Genomic DNA, 15,881 nt, shown 5'->3' with positions numbered 1-15,881 from the left:
CCTGGGGCCAAATATCGTACTGTTCGTTCCTTTTTTACCCCAGCCATAAACGCTTTTCCCCCCATAATTTCCTTCTGTCCTTACACGTTACACTGTTTCCCCTGTAGCAGTTCTAAAAATAAATAGTTGCTGCTATTAGAAACTACGGGTTTTGCACTTTCAAAACCGTATCTTGAACAATTACATAAATCCATACAGCATACATAACCTTTCTTGGGGTTTAGGCTGCCCATATCTTAAGACACATGCGAAAATTGCAAAGGCTCCACAGTTTGCTGATACTCAGCGTTCCAAGAAAAGTCCCAGAATGGAACACCAGAACCCCAGGACTGCCCAAGGCTGAAGCGCTCACACCTACAGCGCTCTCCATTTTAGCCCCTGATCCTGTCAGAGTTTTAGAAACTCATAAATAATTGCGGGAGCAGTTGAGCTACTCCAGCCCGGCCAGCCGAGACGACGCGTCTCGCTGGTGTGAGCGCGCCCCGAAGGTGTCCGTCCGGAGGGGGCATTCACAGAGCCCCCCTCTGACCTGCGCTTTCGTTTCTTGAACCTTTCTGTATCTTAACGTTTTTCAGACCCACAGCTCTCTGCCAGACGTCACTGAAACTGGCTGGCTTGTGCAGACGTAGCGGCACAAACAGAAAAAACACCGCTTCTTTAGGAAATGAAAAGGCACAAATGAGAAGGGCTGCTCGGAGCCAGGCTGGCAACCCCCGGTGAATCCCTGTGGTGCAGGAGGTGTGGGGATGCGCTGCACCTTTCCCTCGGAGGGGTAATGCTCCCTCGTGTGAGGGCTGCTGATGAACCCTGACTACCTATTTCATACGCTATACTCAACGGGACAGTTATTTCTTTTCCTACAAATCGGTGATGCTGCTGCCGCGTGTGCAGCGCGGCACTGCTCAGGAGAGGTCCGCACAGTCCCATTTCTCAAGGCAGAAACCAGCTGTTTGCAATGACATTTGTTAACCTACATTCTTCACACTATGTTTACTAGTCAGGACATTTATAACCCTGTTTTCTACTAACCTGAAAGAGAAGAATTATGTGAGTTTTCATTCGTATCTATTAATTTGATAAAAACCTCTCTGCTGTGCTTTTCAGCAGTGATAATTTGGCTCTGCTGGAGCCCAAGCACATTAATATGTACTTCTGTGCTGGAGTAAAGTTAGAGACAGTTTTTGAAAAAGGGGCCCCTTTCCCCTTTGCAGCTGCCTTTGAGATCAACATTCAGTAATGGGCAATTGTTTATTTTAAAAAACAATCACTTACCTTAGGCACCCGAAACCATTGCTTGCTGTGCTAAACGTAAGGTGATGTGTTTTATTTCCACAAATTTAAACTGTCCAGTGTAACTCTGAAGCCTGAAGTGGAAAAAAGGTCTTCTATTTTCTTTCCCTCAGGAACAGAGTTATGCTGAGAATGTGTGCGCAGATAATAGCCTAATTCAAAACTTCAGGCCAGATGTCTTCAAAATCATACTATCACTCAAATTAGTTAAAGCATAAACAAACATTTGTGACTGACGTAGCTACTTCAAATAGGCTAATGCCTCAGTCAGCATTACTCATTTTGGAACAGACTGAGAGAAAGCAGAATCAAAATGAAGAAGTTACTTGTGATTGTCTTCTTTTTGGTCCTGACGACCACTTTTGCAGGTAGGAGTTTATATAAAACAAACCTGTGTATATATGTAGAGCTGCAGTGCATATTATAATAATAATAGTATTTTAACCTTGTATTTTAGTATTTTCATATTTCGTTTTTAATACTTAACTATTTTTACATCACAGGCTTCCCATGATTTTATTTTTAACAATTGTGCTATTGTATTATATATTTTATGTTCTGCATTACCATACTGTAGTAATTTATTCTAAAACCAAAGAGTTTAAATTTACGAGCTTACTATTTTAATATTCTTTACCAAAGTCCTGCAGGTTGAATGTTCAATGCAATCTCTCCTTTGCAACAAAAGTCTAGCTCATTACTTTGAAAAATAATCCTAAAAAGTAAAGCAAAACAGAAAAGAACAGAGGGTTGGAAGAGTTACCAATGTCAGTGGTTAGACGGTGCTGTTATATTTTCTCATTTTAGAGAGTACAGTAAATATGTAAGATTTCCTTCATACTGGTAGATCTATAGAAAACACAAGTATAAAAATGGTTTAAAATTCCACTCATATCTCCCGGAATGCAATATCCCCTGAGAAGGGGCTGTAATGAAAGAACACTTTGTATATAGACAAAAATCAGGTTTGGAGACATTTCCTTCTACAACTGGCAGACAAAATATTAACTTTTTGGTAATTTCAGAACTAATTTAAGCTTTTCTGTCTTTAGAAACTTCACCAATTTTGACTGCAAAAGATGCCAAACAGATTCTGCGAACTCGTCGTGAAGACAGACCAAGAAAAGCTGGTTTCCCTGATGAGCCAATGAGGGTGATTTATTATATTTATTTTAAAATTACATTAACTTAAAAAAAAAACCCAAACCAACCCCACAAAACATTTGTGCTTAGTATTAAATTTCTGTAGATTTAATTCCAAGCAATACATTATGAATATCACCCTTTTAAGCAGCTGAGTTCTTCTGTGAAATATTAACCCCCCCCTTTACATTCTTTCAATTACTGTTAAGTAGCATTCTGTAAGTGCTGAATATTGCTCAGGAAATGTATACTTGCAGAATGTGGAAATTATTTATCACGGTTCAAAAATGCCGATTAAATTATTGAGAAGAAAGTGGCTTTTCATTTATAGAAATGTGGATTTAATCAGGTTGTTCCTGAAAAACTAAACAACAGGAAATGTCTTCTGCTTACAGTACATTCTGCACTCAAGGCAGAAAGGAGATGTAGGTGTCAGTGGTCAGTGTGGAGATTGAGGTAGTTCTGAACTAGCTTTTAAAATCACTTCCTTTCATTCACTTATTTATGAATGCTACAGATTGGATGGTTTGTTGTGATATTGTGGAAGTTTTTAGCTGCTAGCTTAATGCAACAGCATTGTTTTTGCATGCAATATTTCCATTTATTTATTTCTAAACCATATTATAACAAAGTATAAGAATTTAAGGAGGTTTCTGTTTTACTTCCTTTGACAAGATGTAACATATAATTCTGCACTTCTCAAGAGGGATTTAAAGGTATTTTAAAATTACTGCCTATTTCTTTCCAAAGTAAATAAACTGTGCTAAAATTACATGGTTCTGAAGAGGTAAAACCCACAGAAGCTAGAAAGCACACAATAGATTGCGCATGTATGACGAATTCAGTTTAGCAAGGTGCTGAACACTCCTGAACTCTGTAGGACATGAAGAGCGCTACGTACCTTGCAGGATTGAGCTCAGCGTGTGCCGGGCTTGTGGAGACAGCTCGTGGTTTTCCCTTTCCAACAGTTATTGTATACCAGCCAAAAAGAATCCACCTGGCCGTATGCCCCTCCCGATGTACAAGCTGCTTTGTCAAGTGTGACGGCCACAACAAATCAAAGCTGTAAGCAGAATATTGCACCATGCTTGTTAACAATCTTGTACAATGAAGACTGTAAAACAGAGCCAAAACCCAGAAGGCACAGGCTTCACTGCTGCCCATGACATTCAGGATTGGGTTGATTTCTAAGCTGTTGTTAAATGAGCCTTGTAGTTTTTGAAAATTGGCAGGAACACAGGTCCCATCTATGCTTAGGCTTAATATACCACCACAATTATATGTTATGTAGTAAATATAACATTATTAACAAATATAAACAAAATAAATAAAACAGTAGAGAAGTTGAATTGAATTAAATCCTGTATTACAGGAAGTCACATGCATACACACGATGCTCTTAGTTGTATGGTTTAGTTTTAGGTAGTCCTGCGAGGAGGAGGCAGTTGGACTCGATGATCCTTACGGGTCCTTTCCAACTTGAGATACTTCATGATTCTGTGATTCTAGATGGGGAGTAGAGGGAGCTATTGGGAAGTGTTTGATTACTGACCTCTGCTGCTCTGTCCTTGACACCTTCCATCCTACCACAGTTAGCAGCAAACACTTGTTGAGGAATTCCAACCTTGTTTTTATTTCTTTTTTTTTTTTCTTCTATACAGCAATGCTGGCTGTATAAGAAAACACAAACATACGAGTATTTGTTTTTCTCACTAAATGTCAAGGTTTTCAGTAGAAAAGGAATTATCTTCCGACAAGAAACTATCTCCCCCTGCCCCCCCGCCATGTGGAACACGGAGATTTTCCCTTGTGAATGAAGGTGCATGGTTGCTGTATCCCTGTGCACAGTTCTACCACCAGCTCAAGGAGAAAAACAGATTTTGTATGGATTCTTTGTAGCAGAATGAAATGAATGCTGGGATGAACCCACCTCTGTTAATCTATTTTAAGCAAAAGCTGTTTGTACTAGGCCAGATCACGCTGAGCTGTAGAATTTAATTTACAATTCTTTGTGACACTATTTGACTTCCACAGTGCTGTTTCAGTCAAAAAGCCTGTTCAGTTACAGACAGCAAGATCTGCCATCTTTGATTACTTTAAAAATGTCATTTATGTTATCAGCATGTTTTAATCTTACTTTGACCAAGACCCTGCTTTATATCATGTGGCATCCTCTCCGCCACATGGCCCTGCTCTCCGCAAGTTCGTGACGCAGTCTCGCAGCGGGGTCTGTGCTGCAAGGACAGAAAGCATAGCGAAAGGCAGGATACCAATGCTTCCTGCTGGCACCCAGCGTACCACCCGCCTGGTTAGCACAAAGAGCAGGGAACCGGATGGCAGCAGGGGTATTTGGCCAGTGCAAAGGGTTTATATGCTACAGCTTCCATTCCTACAATGCCTCCTGTGCAAAGCAATGGGGGTGTATTTTGGAAAAATGTATCTAGCATTCACAAAACTTGTGAGCCCACATGCACTGGGACTGTGACGATTTAAAAGTAAATTTTGTTCCTGATGGAGGTAAAGTTCTTGGTACACAGCCCACTTTAGTCTGATAACTTATTGCTTACACCAAAACCCCTCTAAATTAGTACAGGAAATTCACATTATTTTATGTATCACAGGAAGACCAATGAGCACTAATGCATGCTACTTACTTCTGAGTGAGGGTACTTCAAGTACCCTTCAGAGTACAGACACATGATCCTATAAGGGGTTAATGTTTTTTAATCAGCAGAAATCAAATTTTCAAAAGGGGCTACAACAGACCTATCTGTGAGAATTATTCTGTACCCTCAGGACCAACAGAGGCTTCTGTGTTGATATGCAAATAAGAAACGTGTATGCAGAATTCCTAATTTATGAATATTGTTGTAAAATTCTTGCTCGACACCTTTACTGATCTGGATGATGAGGTCATTCATTAAATATTGCCAGGTTGAAGCAAGCCAACTAGCAGCACCATGTCGCTATATTTGATAATGTTAAGGGGTAAATAAATTGCTCGTATAGAAGCTGTAAAATTCTCCTGGTTCATTTGCCTGACATTAGACTTGAGTGATTACATAATTAAACTACTTTTTCTTTTCTTTCAATAGGAGTATATGCTTTACCTCCAGCACTTGGAGCAGAGATCAGAAGAACAGTTCCTTGAACACTGGTTGAATCCACATTGTTTGCCACACTGCAACAGGGATTTAGTGCATCCAATCTGATGGTTTTGCCTACCCCGCAATCGGTGTATATGTTTCTTTTACAGTATATATTTCTTCACAACAAAAGGCAGAGCCACAAACTGAAAGAGGAGAGAATAACCAACGGCTGGAGGAAGTACCTTGTCCTGAAGGGTGTCTGGCAACAGAGCAGTGGCAGGGAACATGTGTCCTAGGCATCAGCTGTGGCACTGTAGTTCTGCTCATGGTAATAAAACATTTGGTTATGCATTTCTTTGCTATATGGATATAAGTTGGTGACTGCACAACATTCATATTAATATTGCTTCTCCTTTTCCAACTCATCTGCTTAAGACTTGTACTTGTTCACTTAGCTCTTAGTAGAGCTGTGGCAGGATTAAACTCATATTTGTCACCCTTGAGATATTTAAAATGCAGTCTGACCTGCTAGGAGTTGAGCCTGTTCTGCAGTACCTCAGCTATAATAATTTGCTAGCTGCTGATTTTTAAAATGGTATTCACTATTTAGTACACATGCTGGTAAACATTAACATAGAAAATTTTCGCAGAGCTTGCATGGATTGTTAGTTCTGTTTATGATTTTCAACATCAGTGTAAATAGACAGCATCGTTTGCTTTATTGCTTCTGTTTATTGTATGCATCATAGAGTTCAATGGGAAAATATCCTCCAAAGCACAGATCAGAAACCAGGCACTACTCACAAGCCAATTGGTGACAAAATGACACATCCCAGTAGTACTCCATGCACATTAGGTTTGTGATATGATCATCTTTTTTTTTTTCCCCTTGTGTCTTTTGCATGCAGTGTCAACTTATCACTACATTAAAAAAATGTGATGTATTGAGGTAAGGAACATATAGGATTGTAAAATATAAGTATTAATCATAAAAATCTTCCAATTACCCAGTAACCGTTTCTGATGCCAAGAAAAGAAGATATACCTACATCTGTGTATTTTCATAACAGGATAAGCCTTCTTGCTTACATTTTTTAAACAGACATGAAATTTGTCAACTGGGATAAATTTGAATCATCACCATAATAGTGATGCTACATCACTCACAGTTAACTTTTTAACATAAAAGTCGCAGATTTAGCTCCGTACTTTCAAAAGCATTTAAGCAGTAGAATACAGAGGTGGTGTCTGTCAGGGATGATCTGTTTCAAAAGAGAGAAAGTTTGTCTCCTTAAAATTCTGCTATTTGTACCTTAAACTTGTGCTATTTGTATTTATACATATCTAAATACCTTTGAAAATCTGGATGTTGTGATAGACTTCAGTGGAGCTATGTTAATCCACAATAAACCAAAGGTCTGAAACTTATTTAAAAACAAAAACATAAAGTTCCCAAACCTTAGCCCTAGGAGGTAAGTTGGCAGTTTTCAAAAAATCTTCCAGCTGAGACACAGTTGAAAGCTGGCTCACTTAGCTATGATAATTCTTCACAATAGCTGCTCACAGGCGATTGTGAAGAATTAATGTCAGAAAAATGCTTAAATGATTTGAAGCCCTTTATATGTTGTTAGTATGGCCAATGTCAGCATGTTTTTTAATCATATTTTCTTTTTTTTTCTGCTGATGTCTTCATGGGCACTGAAGAGGATATATAATATGATTGTGTTAAGGAGGACAAGATTATTCCTGCATTGGCTACATGCTCGTTGTAGAGCTGAACTTCTTTGCAATACTAGTGATATAGTAAAAATTCCAACTATAAATGGCTAGATATGTTATACACCACCATATATTTTCTACCAGTAACGATTGCATGCATGAATAAATAAATCAAGGGTTTCCCCTAGTTTCTGAGGTATGGGCAAGAATAAATCGCTGATCAGTCCTAGAGTATGCTTTTTAAGGGTACAGCTTTACACTGTCCGAAGCAAAAGGATCTTAGACGGAGAGGTCCATAGAAAATTGGAGAATATAAACATGAAGAGAAGGCCAGCTTTCTGGACTTTGGAAGAATCATTAATTATACTTTTCTAGTTTAAATAACAATATTGTATGACGACGTAACATTTATGCAACACTAATCTATGTTTAATTGCCTGATAAGTATTTCATGTACTATTTCATAATAAAAGCTTGATTCAAATCCATTTCCAGATTATTTTGTTACCTTAGTCTCCCATAGTATATGCTGACAAAAATCACTAGAAGTGAGGCTCAGTACTGTGAAGTACTATGGAAATGTCAGAGGACTTTCTAGGATCAGCAGCTGGGAACCACTATGGTGCAGTCTAATAATTTCGTAGTTTATCTGCACAACTTTTCCCTTTCCTTTATAATTCTGTCAGGTCAGGCACATGTATCCAGCCATCCTTTTTCTGCCTGCATGCCTTTATAACTTGTGCCTTGGTATAGAATATCTTGTACAATCACAGGTAAACACATGATATTTGCAAAACAACATGAAAAATATCTCGATGGCTCTTACATGACTGTTACGATCCGTAGTGGCAATAGAGTTAGTTATGAATGGACCAAAATAACTCTCAGAGTTCCTCACTGCAGTCACACTAAGAGCCTGAGCACTGGTAGCAAAATAAAGCACATTTTTAGGAAGATATGTAAGGTAATTACTGCTGCAACAGAGCATTTGATAGGCTGAAATAGACCCACAATCCTTCTAGTATATTTTCTTTCCAGTAAGAGAGCTCTCCTAGATGACTCCAAGGAAATAATTTAAATCTCAAAGCATCAAAGGCTTGCTTTCCCCTACTGTCAAGATGAAATCATAGATTAAATCTGGGAGCGTGAAAAAGTATAATCAGGCTGCTATTGTGTTCTTCGTTCGTAATACTCTCAATACATAGATCTCAATTTGCATATCTATTGAAGCTAAAGTCATTAGGTGAAATCCCGGCTCTGTTTTCTCTTGCTCAGTGAAAAATTCATACCCATCCAATTATGCCAACTTTCACCCAGTGAAAGTCGATTTAAGTACTTCTCTGAAATAAAAGAAGTTCCACCTAGTTATATTGAGTCATGAGTTAGATAACTAGTAAGGCTAAATAGTAGCTTTTACGTGTACCTCAGTAACACTGAGCTAATCCTAAAGCAAACATGTGGAATAGAGATTGTTTATTGTTTTTAAGTTTGCTTTTCCACATTGGCACTAAAGAATCTCATATAGGTATCTCCAAAGAAAAGTTAAGTATTATTAAGCCTAATTTACAAGGAGAAAGCTAGAAACATAGGAAGGTGAATTGCTCCTAGGTCCCTGTTCCATGTTCTCTCTCACTTCATAAGGGAAAAAATTTTGGTATGGTGTTAATAGTCTCTAGCTCACATTTGTGTCAGGCCAATTCATTTAGCCAGCAGGCAAAAGAGCCAACCCATACTTGTACTCAGATTCAAATCAAAACCATCGCCAGTGTTTCTAGAATTCCAGCACTTAAGCTTCTTTACAAAAATAAACTCTATCTTAAAAGTATCTACACTCATGTTCTGTGGTAGAACTGACCACTGAAGTACCTCCTGGTCCAGCAAGACAAGAAAAACAGCTGACACCGTATAGGCAAGTTTGAAACATAGAGAATAAAGGGAGGAAAAAAGTGTAAAGAAAAAGAGAGAGAACAGAAAATTATGAGGGTAGAGAAGAAAAACCTAGATTGAAACCTATCAGTGCCTCCATAATCGTGTGATCATGAAGAACACAGCCAAAATATTTCAAGACATCCATTTCTTTTGCCAGATTTTAGAAGCCAAGTCCTTCATTCATACAAATTAATTTGAGCCCTGCAAGTAAACAGAGTAACACTCTCCAACCTACCTGAGTGACAGCTAAAGAAGAGGAGGCCATCACAGCACAGCAGACGTTCAGGAGTTTGCTCAGCACTGGCAAACACTGAAGTCTAAAGAGAGAGGGAAGGCATGAGTGTGACTGCTATAAACTATTGCCATGGATGTAGCAACCCATCATCCCGCTTATTATACACTGGTATGTCCATAAAATATATACAGTGTTTTACATGTAATCCAGCGAACTAATAAAAGAACAGGATCAAGCATTTGCCATGACTCAGCAGTGAAAAAACTCATACATAATTAGCATAAAAAGCTAACACTGCATAAACTTTGTACTTATAGTGACAGTAATTAAGCTTTTTTGAGGTTCCTTCAGTGTGGCTGCTCTATTGTGTATTTATTCCCTTCCTTTACACAGATCTATCCTTCAAAGTCATGCTGTGCTTGAAATCATCTAAAGTTGGACTAGATCACATGTGTTCTAGGACTAGCTGGAGGTGTATTTTTGTCCACAGCTAAAATCTTGTGGAAAAATGGCAGACTTTTATACATGCATGCAAACCATTAACTTTGTTACTGGGTGAAGATTTATGACAAAGTATGACATTAAGTAATTAGAATTTGCATGTGAAAGCCAGGAGAGGCCTTAATATAATGAAAATAGGAAGAACAAGTGTTCTGAAAGTTGTATACTGAAGATGGGAAAGTTGGCAAAACAGTTGATTTCAAATGCTTTTTACAGAAAAGGATTACAACAGACTTGGGAAAATCTTTCATCTGTGAAAGAGATAAACATATCATTAGCTTTAATCACTGATTTGTTTTATATTTGGTGTCTGCTAACTTTGCCTCTTCTCATCTGAAAAACTGCCCACTAGATGCCACTGTTTCTGCATATAAACAGCATCACAGCCCTCAATGGCCGTTTGACTCAAAATACTGCATCCCTCCTCCTCCCCTCTTGCTTTTTTACTCCTTTTCTTAAAATGTTCAGCTCAGATGACTGAAATAAAAAGTTACCTCTAAACCATAAAAAAAAAAAAAAAACAAGACCTTTAGAAAATGGCTGATTTTTTTTCCCCTTTGGATCCAAGCTGCTGTGAATGTGGATGTTAGCGTGGTGTCTGCCTGGTTTTGTGGATGTGCTTAATTATGCCATAGAGAGAAATAGGTTGAAAGTTTCTACACAGCACATTGTAGTAGCTTGTGATTTTTTACTGTCTGTCATTCAAACAGAGAGCCTAAGAAAGGATTTTGTGTGTTTGCAGAAGCTCTTCCCTCTCAGAGTAGGTCCCATTTGATCTACCTTCAGTAACCCCAAAATGTAAGCTGCAGACTAACTACTTGGTAAAAGCATCACTCTTCATGGCATGATATTATCTTATGACATTTATTGTTTTTAGCAGCTTGGGGGACTACATGTTAGGTGCTGTATGACCCTGTACTGAAAAGGCAGACTGTGCCCAGAGCGTGAAATGTAGTGCCCCTCTGTAAAGAGCAGATAAATAAAATCAACTCTAATTTAAATACACAGCAACTCTCTCAGGGAAGAGACAAAGGCTGGAATTTTTGAAAGCATCAACTTCTTCAGTAAGGCCAAGACTAAAATATTTTATCACAGCCAGATAAATCGTATATGAAGTAGTTCTACTATTGCCACTAAGCAATATGGCAGTTCAACTAATTGGCTATTCCTACCAGATTGCCTTACCTTTCAGGAGAACATGCCCTAGAAGTACTTACTAAGACTGAAATTTCCAGAAATTTCACTGCAAGCAAGTCAATCACTTGTTTTATTTGAAATTCACAGTGGTGAAGGTAACAGAAAATGCAAAATTAAACTTACCAGTTTGTAGATTAGGTGGTACAGTATTTGCCTGCTTCTCATGGAGCCTTGAACAGGTGGGTGTATTCTTCTGTTCACGATGAAGTACTGCTGCTCTGGAGTATTTCTGAAAAGTGAACAGACAAAGCAAATGCCTATTACAATCTGAAATGAAACAATGTGCATGGAAATGTCTCCCTGCAATACTTTGGGGCTTTTTTTGGCAATAGTTACAGCCTTGTTTTGAATGTTAGAATCTTATTTTGCATGTGGACTTCTGTTACTTTGTCTTAATGAATGAATGCATAAATAACGTCTGAAGCAGTGGAGTGAAATTGGATTGATTGAATGTGATTGCTGCAGTAGGAATCTAGCTTAGATTCTCAGCAAAAATTTATTTTATAATGACTAAAGAGATCAGAGTGGACTTTAGAAGGTTATCTTATGGTCCAGAAAGAGTAGAAAATCTTGTGAGAACGATGTATCTTGAGATTTCTGGTGTGTGATTAGAAATGCTGAGTGATCTGTCACCTTTCTGGCATTTTAATCCCTTTTCAGGTCTGGGGGTAAAGATGTGTACTGAAATGAAAACAGTAAAAGCAGAAAAGGTTCAACAAACTTTGAGGTAATACAACTATCCTTATTCTATCAAATAGGCATGTCCAGCTCAGCGTAGGCTCAACATGAAACCAAAAGTTTGAAGCACTAGTATTATTCCAAATCTCAAGCTCATGTTGGCACTTTCCGGTCTTTTTTTCATCATATTTCAGTAAATGATGATCAGTTGAAGTACAATTTTTTCCCAGATTTGGAGTGATTTGGATCTAAGGATCCATTTGGGCACCTCTCTTTTTTGCACAGTACAACATGAGCATCGTACACATACCTTTATTAAACTGCCTATAAAACCAAGACCAGAATCCAGTCCACAAAATGCCTGAATTATCAGTTCCACAGCAGATACCTACAGAGCCCAATATTCCACTTAATGCAATCAGGATGTACTTCTATATACTTCCCATATGATGTATAGGTTTACTCCCAGCATCAGTAATAAACTTCAAGCAGATAAGAAAAATTACTCACACACCTAATTATTTGCAGAATAAGTGCTTGTCCTGCTTATTTACATTATATAGTTTTACTACATAGTACTACTACATAGATTTACCCAGTTCAACCAGCAGATTGCTCATGTTTTGGTGGGACAGTTTTACTTTTGGCCAAAACCAGGCCTAACAGACAAAGCTCAACTACTCTGAGTGTTGTCACAGCCTCTGTTCGTCAGGCAGAGGCAGAGCTTAAACTAAGCCCTGCAGAATGACAGGTTTACCCCTTTCTGGTTGGGAGACCATGGACCAAGCAATGTCCATAAGATGACTGTAGCAGAGCTCACCTGCCTCACAGGGATCTGAGGTGTGATCAGTCATGGGTGGTTTAAATAAACAGGGTTTGCAGAATACCTGCATAGAAAAAAAACCCAAACACAAAAACAAGCCTTAGCAGTAATAGGAATGGATCAAATGTAAATAAAGCATTCTTAAATTAATAATGAATAAAGTTGGGCTTTATCTGCTCTTTCTAGGTCATGATTCCTTTAATCTTAAAGTAGATTCTCAAAACAGGCATTCTGCTAGTGTCCATTTCTTGATATTCATTGTGGAGGGACCCGAAGTCTATAAGAATTGTACCTGAGCTTTCTCAAAATCTGATCCTCAGTAATTATGCAGAAACAACAGTTGTGTAGCACTGGCATGGATATCTTTTGCTCAGACACCTGTGTTCATGACACTTCAAGCATTTTACTTCTGGGGTTGAAAAGCATCCAACGCTTATGAAGTTCTGCATTTCATTTGGCAGCACCTTTGTCCTTAGGCAACCAGAGAGCTAGGGAGGTGCCTGTGGAAAATTTTGGAGGGAGAATCTTCACCCTCCAATCACAGAGCAATAGCAACATTTCCCTGTACAGGCAAATCTTGCCTAGGACATGGCAGATCCTTCACAGCACATGGTTTGGCCTCACCCAGTCTGGCGTAAGAACAGAGCTCTCCTCCCTTGGCCCAGCTTGCTCCCAGCCCCTCTCTGCATCACTCAAGGATCGTCTCATAAGCACAGAACCATGCAAGAAGTCTCCCTTCCTTGCAGAGCACACCATCGATCCATTCCCCCAGGAAACCCTTTGCAATCACGGGCAAGATCTGACATTCAGTGTCTTACGAGGAGGGGTAAAGTATGTAAAAGTACAGGATTTTAAGCAAAGAGGGTAGTAGTTTTACCCCAGAGACATGCTAATCTGGAGTCTGAAATTAATCCAGGCTAACAGTATGGCCTTCAAATCCTACTTTAGATCAGCAGAAATGCTGGGAAACAACGGGGGACATTGGGCAATACTGGTGACCTACCGTGTGATTCATAATAAGAAAAAGATTTCCATCCTACTACTAAACTTCTCTTATCAAAACATGGCTTATAAGCTTATAAGTAATCAGCAGAGCACTTTTTTTTTTTTCTGGCAAAGACTCTGATCAAGGTTCTGGGAAAAAAAAACAGGTAGAAAGAAAGGCTAACACTGAATGGCAGCCAGAGGAAGCATAGAACCATAGAATCTTTGGGTTGGAAGAGACCTTTAAAGGTCATCTAGTTCAACCCCCTGCACTGAGCAGGGACATCTTCAACCAGAGCAGGTTGCTTAGAGCCCTGTCCAGCCTGACCTGGGATGTTTCCAGGGATGGGGCATCTGCCACATCTCTGGGAAACCTGGGCAAGTGTTTCACCACCCTCAGTGTGAAAAATTTCTTCCTTATATCTAGTCTAAGTCTGCCCTCTTTTAGTTTAAAACCACTACCCCTTGTCCTATTGCTACAGGCCTTGCTAAAAAGTCTGTCTCCATCTTTTTTATAAGCCCCCTTTAAGCACTGGCAGGCTGCAATAAGGTCTCCCTGGAGCCTCTCTTCTCCAGGCTGAAGAACCCCAACTCTCTCAGCCTGTCCTCATACAAGAGGTGATCATTTTTGTGACCTCCTCTGAGCCCGCTCCAACGGGTCCACGTCTTGCCTGAAGAGCCGCAAAAGGGGTTTATGCTCAATTTATTGGTGCCACAGTACGCACAGGAACAGCAATGGACTCTTGTTCTCTGTAGGTAATGTAATGCTCCATCAAAACCAGGTCAGGCTGTTTCTGTAGTCATGGAAGAATATTAGTATGATAAGTGTATAGGTCCAATGGAAGACTCTTTAATTTAGTGTGAAATAACAAGGCGTCTGTGGACAACTTGTATAAAATGTACTCCTTTATACCTTAGTTACATGCCATTGAATATTTACTCTGAGTCTGTGGATATATTTATCATTCATGCAGCATCTCAACCCATCAAAAAGCCCTACTCAGAGTAGGATGTGTTGGATTCCTCGCCTTTGTAAAAATGAAACTGCAATGACTTAAAAAAAATAATCTTTTTAAATGTTATGTTCACAAAGCAAATTCTTCCTGGAAGCAACTGACAGGTATTTAGGGTTAAATAAGGACAGATTTCTGCAAACAAAAGTCATCAGGGGACATACTCTTTTGTTCACACACCAGCTAGACCTGTGGCCAAGAGCCATATGTATAGGGAATTGTTCACAGCAATACTGTGCCGTATCTACTGCTACTTTTTTACACTACAGCTATACTGTATTATTGTATGAATCACATTTCAAATAGGTCACCATAAAGGAAACTCTCAGGCTGCACAACAGCCAAATACCATGATTCACAAGAATCAGAGGCCTTAAGCCTGAAAAAGAAATAATTTAAAAATATAATTAAAAAATAAATATTCAGAGCCTCATTCTGTAAAATATGAGTAAATCTTGCCCATGGAAGTCATCCAATGAATTCCAGCCTCCCACAGGAGTAAAGTTGCTCTGGTACATGGTGCTCAAACGTTTTTGTTTCTGTTGTTACCAAATACAATTTTGGTAACTCCTAAATATACTCATTTCCTTGCTAACACAGAAGGGGGCAACAGGCTGATATTAGGAATACTGTCTGGGGTGGATCAAGGTTGAACTGCTACTGGTCATCTCCCAGAGTCACATGAAGAAATCAGAATCCCATCTTTCATTTAGAAAACATGGTTCCAGCTCCCATGGATACAAAGAAAATCCTGAAAGACAAATTGCGTACAGCAGATTCTGCCTGCGTCTTTAGGGAGAGAGCAGTTCCAAGACATGACATACCTTGTTCTTTCCAATTCTGACATTTATTGGCAATTCTAAGAAGAGCCATGTTAAAGTCTGAGGGCAAGAGGCAGCATGGAACACTATGGGAGGCCATAGCTTGCTTTCATTCAGCCCTGCCAACCATGCATACACATTTACTCATTTTCCAATTGTGAAAACCATAATTTTAGGCTCACAGGCAGCAAACTTAATTTCAAAGCAAAAGCAAAACAAATAAATGTAATAGATTTGTGTCTATGTTTATTTTTATATATGTATATATTTACAGGTATTTAATGTACACTAAATTATAGAAATTAAGCTTGTGTTTCAACAGTGGATGGATCTGAATTGCATTTCAGCATTCCAGCTGCAGAAATTAAGGTTGTCAAGAACATTTTCTGCCCGGAGTAATTTATTTTTAAGTCCTCAATATTTGAGGGCATTTCAGTGATACACCAAGTTTTGCTAACA

General features: G+C 38.9%; 1 protein-coding gene across 1 annotated transcript; it reads left to right on the top strand.

Annotated features, from left to right (window-relative positions):
• Positions 1–1,603: 1,603 nt before the first annotated feature.
• On the top strand, positions 1,604–5,645 carry LOC104621472 (chromosome unknown open reading frame, human C17orf67). The gene is made up of 3 exons (XM_010287978.1): positions 1,604–1,658; positions 2,343–2,443; positions 5,529–5,645. Exons 1-3 carry the CDS (start codon positions 1,604–1,606, stop codon positions 5,643–5,645), a joined length of 273 nt encoding a protein of 90 aa, XP_010286280.1.
• The last annotated feature ends 10,236 nt before the right edge of the window (positions 5,646–15,881 follow it).

Source organism: Phaethon lepturus, unplaced genomic scaffold (assembly GCF_000687285.1).
Source record: "Phaethon lepturus isolate BGI_N335 unplaced genomic scaffold, ASM68728v1 scaffold55665, whole genome shotgun sequence".
NCBI classification, from domain to species: Eukaryota; Metazoa; Chordata; class Aves; order Phaethontiformes; family Phaethontidae; genus Phaethon; species Phaethon lepturus.
Note: the sequence above shows the minus strand (reverse complement) of the source record. Positions and strands in the feature narration are given on the sequence as shown.